This window comes from Leptonychotes weddellii, chromosome 12 (assembly GCF_054177405.1).
Source record: "Leptonychotes weddellii isolate Sample4059 chromosome 12, ASM5417740v2, whole genome shotgun sequence".
In the NCBI taxonomy this organism is placed as follows: domain Eukaryota; kingdom Metazoa; phylum Chordata; class Mammalia; order Carnivora; family Phocidae; genus Leptonychotes; species Leptonychotes weddellii.
The window spans coordinates 64,778,282-64,791,452 of record NC_138380.1 but is presented as its reverse complement, the minus strand read 5'-3'; the positions used below and the strand labels follow the sequence as shown (position 1 = coordinate 64,791,452).

Below are 13,171 nucleotides of genomic sequence, written 5' to 3'. Positions count from 1 at the left end.
TGTCATAAGCACTATATGAGATTTTGTGACATCGTAGGCGTTCAATACAAGTTTTCTTTCTTTCCCTGGGCCATGCCACCAGCATATGCATTGAGATGTCTCCAGGTGTATCAAGTCTAGAAAACCCAGGATCCTGAAAACAGGTACCTACCACTACACTATGAAGTGAGGCTGAAAAGCAGAGACCCTTTTCCCTGGTGAGGCCCGTTCTAATTAGCGACATTAATAAGAGGGGAACTGGCTTGTCATAATGCTCTTGTCTGGGCCAAACCAGTTGTTTGCCTTTCCACTCTCATGCTCACTGGCGTGCTGATCAGAGGCTACAGGACCTGTGATAACATCATCATCCAACAGCTTAGGAACGTGTGATTGACATTGTAGGCTTTAAAATGTGCTTCTAGGGCGCCTGGGTGGCTCAGATGGTTGAGCGTCTGCCTTCGGCTCAGGTCGTGATCCCAGGGTCCTGGGATCGAGTCCCGCATCAGGCTCTCTGCTCCTTGGGAGCCTGCTTCTCACTCTGCCTCTCTCTCTCTCTGTCTCTCATGAATAAATAAATAAAAATCTTTAAAAAAATAAAAAATAAATAAAAAAATAAAAATAAAATGTGCTTCTACTCCTAATGCATAAATGTCCATGGATACAACCCATATAAATAAAAGCATTTGGGGTTCTAAATTATAATTTTTAGGACTGTAAAGGCGTCCTCGGCCAGAGTGTCAGATTAGCAAATAAAAATACAGCACACCTAGTTAAATCCGAATTTCAGATAAACAACGAACACTGCATGGGATACACGCATATCAAAATATTATTCGTTGCTTGTCTGAAATTCAAATTTAATTTGGTGTTCTGCATTCTACCTGCCAATCCCAGGCCTAAAGCCAAAAAGTTTGCCAACATCTTTCGCCAGAAGGCGATCGAGGCCCGAACTACAGTCCACTTCCAGAAGTCCCGGGTGGGCACTTCCGGTCGCGGGGGGTGGAGCCAGCGCGGCGCAGGCCCCACCCATCGCCGGAAGCCTTCCAGGCCAGGCCCCGCCCCCGAGCCCGCCTCCCGGCGCTGTGGGCTGCCCGAGGCTGGTACTGGTCGCAGAGCGGGTGGAACCGCCTTCCTGCCTCCAGGGGGCAGCGGCCTCCCTCGGGTCCCTGCGTGGACAGCTCGGCGCCCGCGCCGCTCTTCCTGTCGCTGGGAGTGGCGGGCCGACCAGCGGGCGGCCCGGGCCGGCGGTCGCCATTCCCGTGTCGCTGCGCCCGCGGGGGCCGCCCGAGCCCGCCACGATGCCACTGGGCCTGAAGCCCACCTGCAGCGTCTGCAAGACCACCTCGTCCTCCATGTGGAAGAAGGGCCCGCAGGGCGAGATCCTCTGCCACCACTGCACGGGCCGGGGCGGCGCGGGCGGCGGGGGCGCCGGCTCCGGGGCGGCTGGCGGGACGGGGGGCAGCAGCGGCGGTGGCGGCTTCGGCGCGGCGACCTTCGCCAGCACCTCGGCCGCCCCTCCGCAGAGCAACGGGGGCGGGGGCGGCAAGCAGGTGAGCTCTTCCGGCGCCTCCCGCCCGCGGAGGCCGACCGGGCGTGGGGTGGGCGGAGGCCGGCGGGGCCGGGGAGGGGGCGCGCGCGTGGGCCTTCCCGGATCGCGGTGGCCGTGCTAGAGAGGGCCGCCCGCTCCCGCCCCACGATGAGATCGTCACTGACTTGGCCCATTCTAAGCACCTTTGGTATTGTGAGAAATTGAAAATGTAAAGAAGCAAGACAATTTAAAACCCTTCAGAAATCCCCCTCACTGTAGTAACATTTGCGGTAGTAACCAGACATCTCAATACACACACGTAAACGGGGTCATGCTGCTGGACCTACTTTCCCTGTTCAAGGTTATTTTATTATTATGTCATGTTATTAAGTAAGATTATGTCATTGTTTTAAATGGCAGCATAAGTATTCCATTGTAGGGAAGTGCCACACCCAGCCCGCTCCCCGGGGTCGGAGAGTTGAGTTGTTAAGGGATGTTCTCCACGACAAACAGCAAACGAATAGTTCTTGCCTTGGCCGAGACTTACTCGTGCACGTCCCCCAGTGCCCTATTGTACGTACTTCACACCTTTTTGGAGGCTCTGGAGATGCTTGTCTAGGGCCCTCCCTGTTTTAATTAGCCCAGTTCTTGTGATTACCCAGGGTAAAAAGCCACATTCTTACTTAATTTTTTAAAAGTCAGCATAAAGTGCATACTCTGAAGTCCTTGTAAGATGGTTGTATCGGGACAGCAATCTTTCTACAATTTTATTTCTTTATCTTTTTTTGTTCTTCAATTGTTTATGTAACAGAGTAAGCAGGAAATTCACAGGAGGTCTGCTCGGCTCAGAAACACTAAATACAAATCGGCTCCAGCTGCTGAAAAGAAAGTTTCCACTAAAGGAAAAGGGAGAAGACATATTTTTAAATTAAAAAATGTAAGATGATTGTGGACGTGTCTTTTACAGTAATGGCATCGTGTGTGTAGTGTGTCCTGTCAGTGCCTTCATTTCTCATCTGAACTTTGCTCTTCCGAGCCTTTCTGCAGTATTCTGGGGAGTGGTCCGCACTTCTTAAAAGGAAGTGAGCTCTGTTGCAGGAGGCTTACTGTTTATAGTTAATAATATCCTTTTTCTCTTCTTTTAGCTTTTAATTTTTTCCACTGGGAAATATAAAATATGAGTGTAAAAGAAACGTAAACCTTGAATGCATTTGATTGGGCCCTCCATGCAAGGAGGAGTTGGGATTATGGTTCTTGATATGGTCAGATATATTAGGGGGAAAAATTTTTTTTTATTCTTTAAAGATCTAAGTAAATAATACTGGAACTCATTCATTTCCATATTTGTTTGTTATTACAGCCCCATAAAAAGTATCTTACTGATTTATGGTGATCAATTTGATGAATGTGAATCAAAAATTTTGCTAAGCCTTTCTTCTGCTGCTGTAAGAAACTAGATGGTTGAAAGACTTATGCTGGGGGTAGTTGAAAGAACCTTTTGTTGCAGTAAATTCTCAGTATTTTTGTAAACACAAGGCGAAAATGGTCATCCACAATGGACAGTGCGTTGTAGACTACTTTTTTAAACCTCAGTATGGTGTTCTTTCCTTTTAGAACAGGAATGCTTCCCTTACCAGTGAAGGCATTTCTGAAATTGGGCGTATTCATTTGTGAAACACAGAGTGGCCCTGTAGTAAATTCTTGTGCCGCTTGCAGATCCTTACTCAGAATACTTGACTAATTGATTTAAGACTTTTATAATTTAGTTTTCTTAAAATGAGGCACCCGTTGACAAAGCACGTTAAGTAAATGTGCATGTGATTATAGTTTTATCACTTACACGTTTTCCTCTTCTGTGTGGTAGAATATGCTCTGCAATTATTTCAGTATCTATTTCTCTAGCAACCCCTCTCTTCAAGGATGGTACCAAGACACACTTGGGGAGGCCTGGTTTTTGTGTTGTGGCATATAAGCGTGTTCTACGGCTTAAGAAGGGGATGCAGTAATGGCTGGGTGGTGGCAAATGACTAAGCACTCCAAGGAAGTTTCTGGAACCTTAGTTCAGCCTTGCTAGAAAATTACTTCTGATGACAAGTATCTCAGCTAGTTGCATAGTTAAGTTGAGATGGAAAATGTCTTCAAGGAGACACTTTTTCACATTGTGTTCACCTACACATATTTTTTTTTTTTTAAAGATTTTATTTATTTATTTGACAGAGAAAGACACAGCGAGAGAGGGAACACAAGCAGGGGGAGTGGGAGAGGGAGAAGCAGGCCTCCTGCCGAGCAGGGAGCCCGATGTGGGGCTCGATCCCAGAACCCTGGGATCATGACCTGAGCCGAAGGCAGACACTTAACGTCTGAGCCACCCAGGCGCCCCACCTACACATTTTTTTTATTACTTCCTTTTTTTGTCGTGCCCAGGCCTTCAGAGCCAGGATATTGTTTATAACCAGAATGTTAATATGTAATAAAGCTTCGAGAGCAGTTGAGGTAGATCTCAGCAGCTTGTGCTTTAGTTCTCAGCAATTTTTAAGCTGATGGTAGCAGAAATAGCCACAGAAATATTCAGACTGTGCTTTGGCACAACATTCAGAAAATCATTTATCTTTTTATTGCACTTCTGGTCAACCAGCAACAGATTTAGTATTTCTTAAGTTACAGAACTCTAGTAGATGACTGGGAAAATGCCTGTCTATGCTACACACACATACACACTAGGAATGTGCTAATATTTTTACTTTTGTTTTTTTCTCCCCCTAGCCCATCAAAGCTCCTGAGTCCGTTTCCACTATAATCACTGCAGAATCAATCTTCTACAAGGTAAGCATCTGTAGGGTGCTTTGGGAAGGTTTGGGCCTGTCATAAGATACGCTGCCAAATGTTGGGTTAGTCCAAAGGCCTCTGCCCCTCTATATAATGTGTGATTGCTTTTTGTTCTTCTCTAAGCTAGTTTTTCCCGTAGGTGGCTGCTATAAAACATTTCATCCAGAGCTGAGGTAGGAGGGGTAGTTGCTTATTGAAACATGGTATTTTGGGGGCGCCCGTGTGGCTCATTCGTTAAGCGTCTGCCTTCGGCTCAGGTCACGATCCCAGGGTCCTGGGATTGAGCCCCACCTTGGGCTCCCTGCTCTGCGGGGAACCTGCTTCTCCCTCTCCTGCTCCCCCTGCTTGTGTTCCCTCTCTCACTGTGTCTCTCTCTGTCAAATAAATAAATAAAATCTTAAAAAAAAAAAAAAAAAGAAACATGGTATTTTTAAGTATTTGAAGTATCTTAAAATGCTAAAGTATAGTGTGGCGTCCTGAAAGGGTGAGCCACTCTAGTCACTCTGCTGGTCACTGTGGGAGGAGCACAGAGTGGGGACTTGGATGAGTAGAGGGAGTATAGACCTGATACCTAGTGGGTAGAGGAGGCACAGAGATTCTAAAATGCCTTTAAGCAGAAGTGAGAGGAATAAGGGCAGTGGTGGGGATTAACATCTACTAGAAGTAGATGGTGAGAGAGTGTCCAAAATGTTTTGATAAAAGAGTGAGGAAGTCAGTTTTCCTAGGGCCAAAGCCCACAGACACCTGCTTCTCCGGTGGGAGACATGACATACCGTTATTTTTGAACCAGAAGCCTTAGGAAAGCAGTTGCAACACAGAAACAGCCTCCAGAGCCTGGCGGGCCTGGCACAGGCAGCAGCCGTTACCTGCTGTTGATGATGTCTTGGAGGCTGAACTATCTTTTGGGGGGCAATGGCACGAGTTAGTGCTTCATACCTGACCCAAGTGGACCAAACACTGAAAAACTCAAGTATGATACTCTGTGTGTACCTTTTTTGTCGTTGTTAGCCCAGAATCTGTGTAGTCTAAAACAGCCTCTACACAGGCAAACACCGTTTCTGTATTTCCAGCATTTCACGCATTGTTAATAATAAATAAAGTAGCTAAATTTAGTATGCGCTTGCTGTGCATCAGGCCCTGAGGTGAGCACGTCACAGGCTTTACTTCACTCAGTCCACTCCATGAAGTGCTACTGTTATCCCCGTTTTATGGATGAGGACAGTGAAGCACAGCGAACTGCATGATCTCGTCAGAGATCCTATAGCCAACAAGTCATGGAGCGAGGCAGTGTGATGGCGGAGCTCAGCTCCTGGCCCCACCGGCAAATGACTGTGTGACTGGGCCGAGACCAAGCTCTCTGGTGTTTCCTCAACTAGAAAATAGGGATTGTAAATAGCAGCCACCTCAGTGGTTCAAGCGAGCTCATGTCTGTTAAGCACTCAGCAGAGTAAGCACTCAATGAATAGTAGAAATTGGCATCATCGTGTTTTCAGATGTGTGTATCACTCTCACAGCGGAACTCGCAGTTTACAGATTAAGTCCGGAAGCAACTGGCTGGGAGGCACCTGGTTGGCTCAGTCAGTAGGGCATGCACCTCTTGACATCGGCGTTGTGAGTTCAAGCCCATGTTGGGCATAGAGATTGCTTAAATAAATAAACTTAAAAAAAAAAAAAGCAACTGGTTTGGCTAAGGATTTAGTGTACTAATGATTTCCAGGCATGTCTCAACCAAAAGGCGAAAGGCCTTTGAACAGGTGTGGGACCTCTTATTACAAGTTATTACATTTTTTTTTTTAAGATTTTATTTATTGGGGCGCCTGGGTGGCTCAGCCGTTAAGCATCTGCCTTCGGCTCAGGTCATGGTCCCGGGGTCCTGGGATGGAGCCCTGCATCGGGCTCCCTGCTCGGCGTGGAGCCTGCTTCTCCCTCTCCCACTCCCCCTGCTTGTGTTCTCTCTCGCTGTGTCTCTTTCTGTCAAATAGATAAAATCTTTAAAAAAGAAAGATTTTATTTGACAGAGAGAGCACAAGCAGAGGGACAGAGAGGGAGAAGCAGGCTCCCCGCTGAGCGAGGAGCCCGATGTGGGACTCGATCCCAGGACCCTGGGATCATGACCTGGGCCAAAGGCAGCCGCTTAACAGACTGAGCCACCCAGGCGTCCCAGATTTTATTTCTTTATTTGAGAGAGAGAGAGCGTGTGCGTGCACATGCACACAGTGGGGAGCCCAATGCAGGGCTCTATCCCAAGACCCCAAGATCACTACCTGAGCCAAAGTCAGACGCTTAACTGCTTAACAGACTGAGCCACCCAGTCACCCCACAAATACCGTATTTCTTATTGCTGTCTGCCACCCCTGTTTGTTAGACAATAAGGACAAAGTGCAACAAAATATTCAGGTACGCTGCCGATACCCAGGATTGCAGAGGCTGCCCCTGCACGCAGCACCGGAGCGGGAGGACTTAAGAGGTCATTGCCGTCTGCTGAACTAGAGCCCAGATCAGGCATGCGAGAGGGAGCTGAGTGGGAGCCACTGGGTCTGATGGCCAGGAGTGTGGGCACCCAAGACCCCAAAGGGTTGAATGGCCTCCCTGTGGCAGAAGAGCCCCATGAACAGCTCTGCTTACTCCTAATCCGGTGTTCTTCAGTATATTGAGTTGACCCTTCTTTCTTTTCTGCCAGCAGCCCTGAAACCTCCCTGCAAATGAAGGAACTCCTTAGATTAAGTGCCTTAGTCATGGTTAGCGCTTTCTGTATATACATGCACAACACAACACCTGCTAATAATCACTTAAACACATGCCAGGTACTGCTCGCCGTTGGAATCAGGGGGAGGGGCAGAGGGAGAGAGAATCTCAAGTGGACTCGCCACTGAGTGCAGAGCCCGACGTGGGGCTCGATCTCACAACCATGATCACGATCATGATCTGAGCGGAAAGAAGAGTCCAGTGCTCAACCAGCTGAGCCACCCAGGTGCCCCTGGAATCTTTCAGTAAGACATTGTCTTTGCCTTGCAGTTCTATTTTCACACTATTATATATTTTGAGTTAATATTCATTTAGCATATATTTGAGTGTCTATGATAAGCAAAGCCCTGTTCTTTGTACAAAAAAATGAATTAATCATTTATAATTTGGGAATAATGATTCTGCGTGTGGACAAAGCAGACCATAAGTGCAAAGTATTTATATGACAAATAACTTAGAACGTTGAGTAGTGGCTCTGAGGACCAGCTGATGATGGATATGAACTAGCCAGTGGCAGATTGTGGCCCGCATTGACTCTGCCCGTCCGTAGTGATCCAGATGCTACCGTAGCCCTTAGACACACGGATGAAGGGTCCACCAGGAAAAGCTCCTTTCATAGCCCACTCACTGGAAGTATTTCTTCAGAATTATTTTTATGGTTGAGGGCACACCCCAGCACTTTACCTGCTGCCAAGGCCCTGTTTTGAGGGAAGCAGTGATAAATTGCACTTGGTTCCTGCAAGTCAAGGACACCTTCACCGGCTAAGAACCACACCCACCTAAGGGAGTGCTGAGTACCATAAAGATTTGGATCAGACATTATGGATGCTCAAGGGAGAAATTATTTCCTTTTGAAGACCTAGGGAAGGAGACATGCAACAGATGGCAGAGGCAGGGTCATAGGGAGGGCTCGACATGGACGTGACAGATGAGTTAGTTGACTGCGAAGTGGAGCAGGAATAAGACCGGAAGCCATGAATGCTGGAAACGCAGGTAATTGTCTTGTGGGAGGATAGCAGAGTGAATGGCACGGGACCCATCCCGGAGACTGGTTATGATCAGAGGAGTTTCTCATTTCTTTGGGTTGGAATGTGTGGTGTCCATTTTCTTTATGGATGGCCGAGGAGGGAGGAGTGTAGAGCGTATTCTCATCAGGTAAGCACTGCTTTTCAATACAGGACAAAGATGGACCCCAGAGCTGGTGAAGGAGCCCCAGCTGCATTCTCTGCCTTAAGTAGCCTTCAGCAAAGTCACTTCCCCTTTCTACAGCTCATTGGCTGTAGGGATAACATTGTTCTAATATGAAATCAAAGTGTCTTTATAAACAAATGTTTTCTCCAGATGCACATTTTTGGGGGGTGTGTATAATTTTTATTCAAGAGTGAACAACTTTAGAATTGGCATCAGGGGCACCTGGGTGGCTCAGTCCGTTGAGCATTCCACTCTTGATCTCGGCTCAGGTCATGATCTCGGGGTCGTGAGATTAAACCCCACTCAAGATTCTGTCTCCCAAAAAAACAAAAAGGGGTGCCTGGGTGGTGCAGTTGGTTAGGCATCCAACTTGATTTCAGCTCAAGTCCTGTTCTCAGGGTCATGAGATTGAGCCCCACATCGGCTCTGTGCTCAGCATGGAGTCTGCTTAAGACTCTCTCCCCCTCTCCTTCTGCCCCTCCCAGTCCACACGAGAGCACACATGCTATCTTTCTCTCTCTAAAATAAATAAATCTCATATAAATAAAATAAATAATATAAATAAATAAATCTGCGCCTGGGTGGCTCAGCCGTTAAGTGTCCGCCTTCGCTCAGGTCATGATCCCAGGGTCCTGGGATCGAGCCCCGCATCGGGCTCCCTGCTCATCGGGGAGGCCGGCTTCTCCCTCTCTCACTCCCCCTGCTTGTGTTCCCTCTTTTGCTGTCTCTCTCTGTCAAATAAATAAAATCTTAAAAATAAATAAAATAAAAACAAAATAAATAAATCTTTAAAAAAGATTCTCTCTCTCCCTCTCTCTTTGTCCTTCCACCCCCACTCGAGCTCTCTCTCTAAAAAAAAACAGAAGAATTGGCATCAACCATATAAACACTGATGGTCCAATGGGACCATCTTAAAGGTGTTTTACTGACCACTTTGCAAACTGTTTATTTCGTGTTAGGGAGGTTTCAGTTCATAGCTGGGGTGCTTTTTTCTGTTTTTATTTCAAATATGGGATTGTCTTCTATTTCCCCCAGGGAGTATATTACCAAATTGGAGATGTTGTTTCTGTGATTGATGAACAAGATGGAAAGCCCTACTACGCTCAGATCAGGGGCTTCATCCAGGACCAGTATTGTGAGAAAAGCGCTGCCCTGACGTGGCTCATTCCTACCCTCTCGAGCCCCAGGGACCAGTTTGATCCTGCATCCTACATCATCGGTGAGTTTGACAAGCGGTACAGGTTCTTGAACTCAGGTAATTCTCCATTACTACATAAAAGAAGGTGTTAGTCTGCTCAGGCTGCCGTAACCACATACCACGGGCTGAGTGGCATAAACACAAAACCTATTTCTCATAGTTCTGGAGGCGGGAAGTTGAAGATCAAGGTGCTGTCAGGGTCACTTTCTGATGAGAGCACTCTTCCTGGCTTGTAGGTGGCCACCTTCTCGCTGCGTCCTCACGTGGCCTTTTCCTCTGTGTGTGCACATTCCTAGCATCTTTTCCTCTCCCTAGAAGAACATCAGTCCTATCAAATTAGGGCTCCAGCCTATGACCTCATTTAACCGGAATTACCTCCCTAAAGGCCCCATCTCTAAATACCATCACATTGGGGCTTAGGGCCTCAACATACAGAGTGGGGGGAATATAATTCAGTCCATAACAAAGAGACATAAGCATTATTAAATATTAAAAAGTAAAGAGCTTTATAGAAAATAGGAAAGACATTTTATACAGTTGGGGTTTGAGTGCTTTCAGTTATTTTGAGTTAGGGCAGTATATACCTACTAAAAAGTGATGTGGATAAGATTTTTCTGAGGGACCCAGGGTTAAACTCTATTAAAAGAATTTATTGATCAGACATTAGGCTTATTTAGGCATATTTACTTATAAAAATCTAGTTAAAACTAATTTCAAAAGGAACTGTCCCCGTTATTCCTAGAATCTTACAAATTTTCATTATGTGTCCCTCTACATGTCACACACCTCATCCTAGACCTTTTATAACATATCGTCATGTACAGTTGAAATGGCAGCCACTGTGCTCTCACTCATTTCAAGGCTACAGAAGTGGTATAAATATTTCTTGATGTAGACTCACAGGAAGAAGTTGCTGAGTCATACAATTTTAAAAGTGTCCAGAGTTTGGAAGTCACCCCATATTTTCAACCTTTCTGCAATGAGCATGCGTTACTTTTGCATACAAAAGTTTTGTTTTGTTTTGTTTTTCCAGAGGGAACTCGGGCAAATAACATACTGCTGCTATTCTCACCTATGTGTGAAGTTTGATATATGATCAGTTTTAGTCTTCTGCTTGTAGGTACATAGAAGAGTGGATTTTTATCTACGTGACCTATAGGACAGGATTCTCGGCAGAGGCGGTGATGTGAAGAATCACTTCTGAGGCTCCTCTCCCACCCCCTCCTCCTAATCCTCGGACACTGGAGCGGGGAGCACAACATAGGGGTTCAGAGCACATACTCTGGAGCCAGACGATCTGGGTTCGTAGCCCAGCACTTAAGACTAGCCGTGTGGCTCTGGACAAGTTCCTTAATTTCTCTTGTCTCGTTTTCCTCACACAAAAACCAGGAAGAAGAATAGTGGCTTCCTCAGAGCACAGTTTCGAGGATTCAAAGTATCGGTGTATATACAGTACTTAGAGCAGTGTGGGCATATAATAAGCACTGTATAGTACTAATATTATTTTTAGAATCCTTTCTATATTGAATCACTGTTTGGGGGAGTTAAACAGCTAAAGTAGAAGAAAATGATGGAGAGGGACTTCAGAATAATACAGCTATCGAGGACTAATGGCAGGGCACCACCAGAGTGGTTTCTCCTAGCATCTAGGCATTTTAATCTTTTATGAAAATGATATATATGTTCAAAAATGTGTTTGATCTTTCCGTCAACTGCCTTTTAGGACCAGAGGAGGATCTTCCAAGGAAAATGGAATACTTGGAATTTGTGTGTCATGCACCTTCTGAATATTTCAAGTCACGTTCTTCGCCATTTCCCACAGTTCCGACCAGACCAGAGAAGGGGTACATATGGACTCATGTTGGACCTACTCCTGCAATCACTATTAAGGAAACAGTTGCCAACCATTTGTAGTTTAGAAAGTGAAACTTATTTCCAGTCATCTTGTATTCATGCTTCTCTAAGACATGCCGCGTGTTTCTTTCATGAAATTCTTAGATGGGAAGATGACTAGAAATTTTTCCCTAACTACCCAGTAATCATTAGCTTGTTTATTACTAGTCACTTGGAAATTTAAAAGGGATAGCAAGGAATTAAATATATTCTATATATGTATCTTCCCAGGCAAAGGCTGCAATTCCCAAGGAGACCAGTAGGAACAGGTAGTATCTATTTTTTTCTTCGTGATTTGTTTCTAGAAACTCATTACAATCAATGGATTGTATTTTTCTGCTAGAACAAAACATTAATTAAGGTTTGGATTTCTGACCACGGACTTAATCAAATAAAATGTAGCTATGACCAACTGTGTCTATCACAAAGTTACACAAGGTTTATTTCTTCATCTAGAAAATGCTAGATAGACTGTTTAACCTTAAGGAAAGTGATTGGTGGATGATTCTATTAGCCTGAGCTTTTTCAAACTTCATTCTGTAGCAAACAGATTCAGAACTATTTTGTTGATCGTCATTGTTTTCATCTCCCTTCTCAGTCAAGGTGAGGCTCCCAATCAAGCCATAAAATTTTACAGTGCAGACAGCTTCATGAAGAGCACACAGGAATCACGTCATGTTCAGGCATCCCCCTTGGCAGTTTCTTGACTACCATTAAAACAACCACTGGGCAGTCATAAAAATGACTTATAGTTCATATGCGTTAATATCTAAAAAACAGTTCTACTTAAACAATCTGCTGTAGACTCATACTAACAGGCCTAAAATAAAGTCTTAGACACCCTGAATTGTCAGAATTCAGGTGTAGGTTCTACTCAAGTGCAGGTCAGCTAAGGGAGGGAACAACAATGTGGAAATGGGAAGACGTGGGGATTGCACACACGCACCTCTTCTTCTACCCTGACAACCAGCGTTTTTCAACCCCAGGAAAATTTGTCAAATCTAATTTAATCATAATGATTTTGAGTTGTAGCAGTTTTAACTGTTAACATTTTTCTGCACAGCTATGGTTTGTATGTTAGAAGGAAGCAACTGTAGATAGCTCTGTGTTCAGAGTTCTCTCCACAAATGTTACTGTAAAGTTGATTGTAAATACCATTGTAAATAGCTAAGTGCCAATATTCAAACTTTTGGATTAAAATGTGTTTTTTACATTGTATTTACTTTGGGTTTATTTCATTTAAACAATTAAATGTGGGGCTTTCTACCTAAAAATGGTATAAACAGAAAACACCAGGGTTCTCATAATTTGGAGCAATAGATTGATCAATATATAATTGATTTTAGGAAAATTTCAAAGAGTGGTCAATTGCTAAAAGAAATAACGTATGATACTTATTTAAAATGAGGATACATTGGGGCGCCTGGGTGGCTCAGTTGTTAAGCGGCTGCCTTCGGCTAGGGTCATGATCCCAGGGTCCTGGGATCGAGCCCCGCTTCGGGCTCCCTGCTCAGCGGGAAGCCTGCTTCTCCCTCTCCCACTCCCCCTGCTTGTGTTCCCTCTCTTGCTGTGTCTCTCTCTGTCAAATAAATAAAATCTTAAAAAAAAAAAAGAAAGAGAAAATTATATACTTACCATGTGTTTATACATTGGTACATGTATAATATTTTTTTAAATAAAGATTAAATTTTCACTTTCTTCCTCAACAAATACCAATGGCTCCCACCGCCTACTGGGTAAATTCATTCCTTTTCTCCTGTTATTGAGGGCCTACCCTGATATGGCCCCAGTCTATATTCCCAGCCTTGTCT

At 45.0% G+C, this 13,171-nt stretch overlaps 2 protein-coding genes across 2 annotated transcripts in view; one reads left to right on the top strand and one right to left on the bottom strand.

The window, feature by feature from the left end:
• Positions 1 to 1,234, bottom strand: part of LOC102738565 (uncharacterized) — a 29,437-nt gene extending 28,203 nt beyond the window's left edge. Inside the window, exon 1 of the mRNA XM_081799695.1 lies at positions 861 to 1,234. Coding sequence (XP_081655821.1) covers positions 861 to 1,234 — 374 coding nt within the window. The remainder of the gene's footprint in view (positions 1 to 860) is intronic.
• GATAD1 (GATA zinc finger domain containing 1) lies at positions 1,087 to 12,578 on the top strand. The gene is made up of 5 exons (XM_081800552.1): positions 1,087 to 1,529; positions 2,319 to 2,444; positions 4,271 to 4,330; positions 9,305 to 9,488; positions 11,191 to 12,578. The coding sequence occupies exons 1-5, from the start codon at positions 1,278 to 1,280 to the stop codon at positions 11,379 to 11,381; spliced, it is 813 nt and encodes a 270-aa protein (XP_081656678.1). The 5' UTR covers positions 1,087 to 1,277; the 3' UTR covers positions 11,382 to 12,578.
• Positions 12,579 to 13,171: the final 593 nt, after the last annotated feature.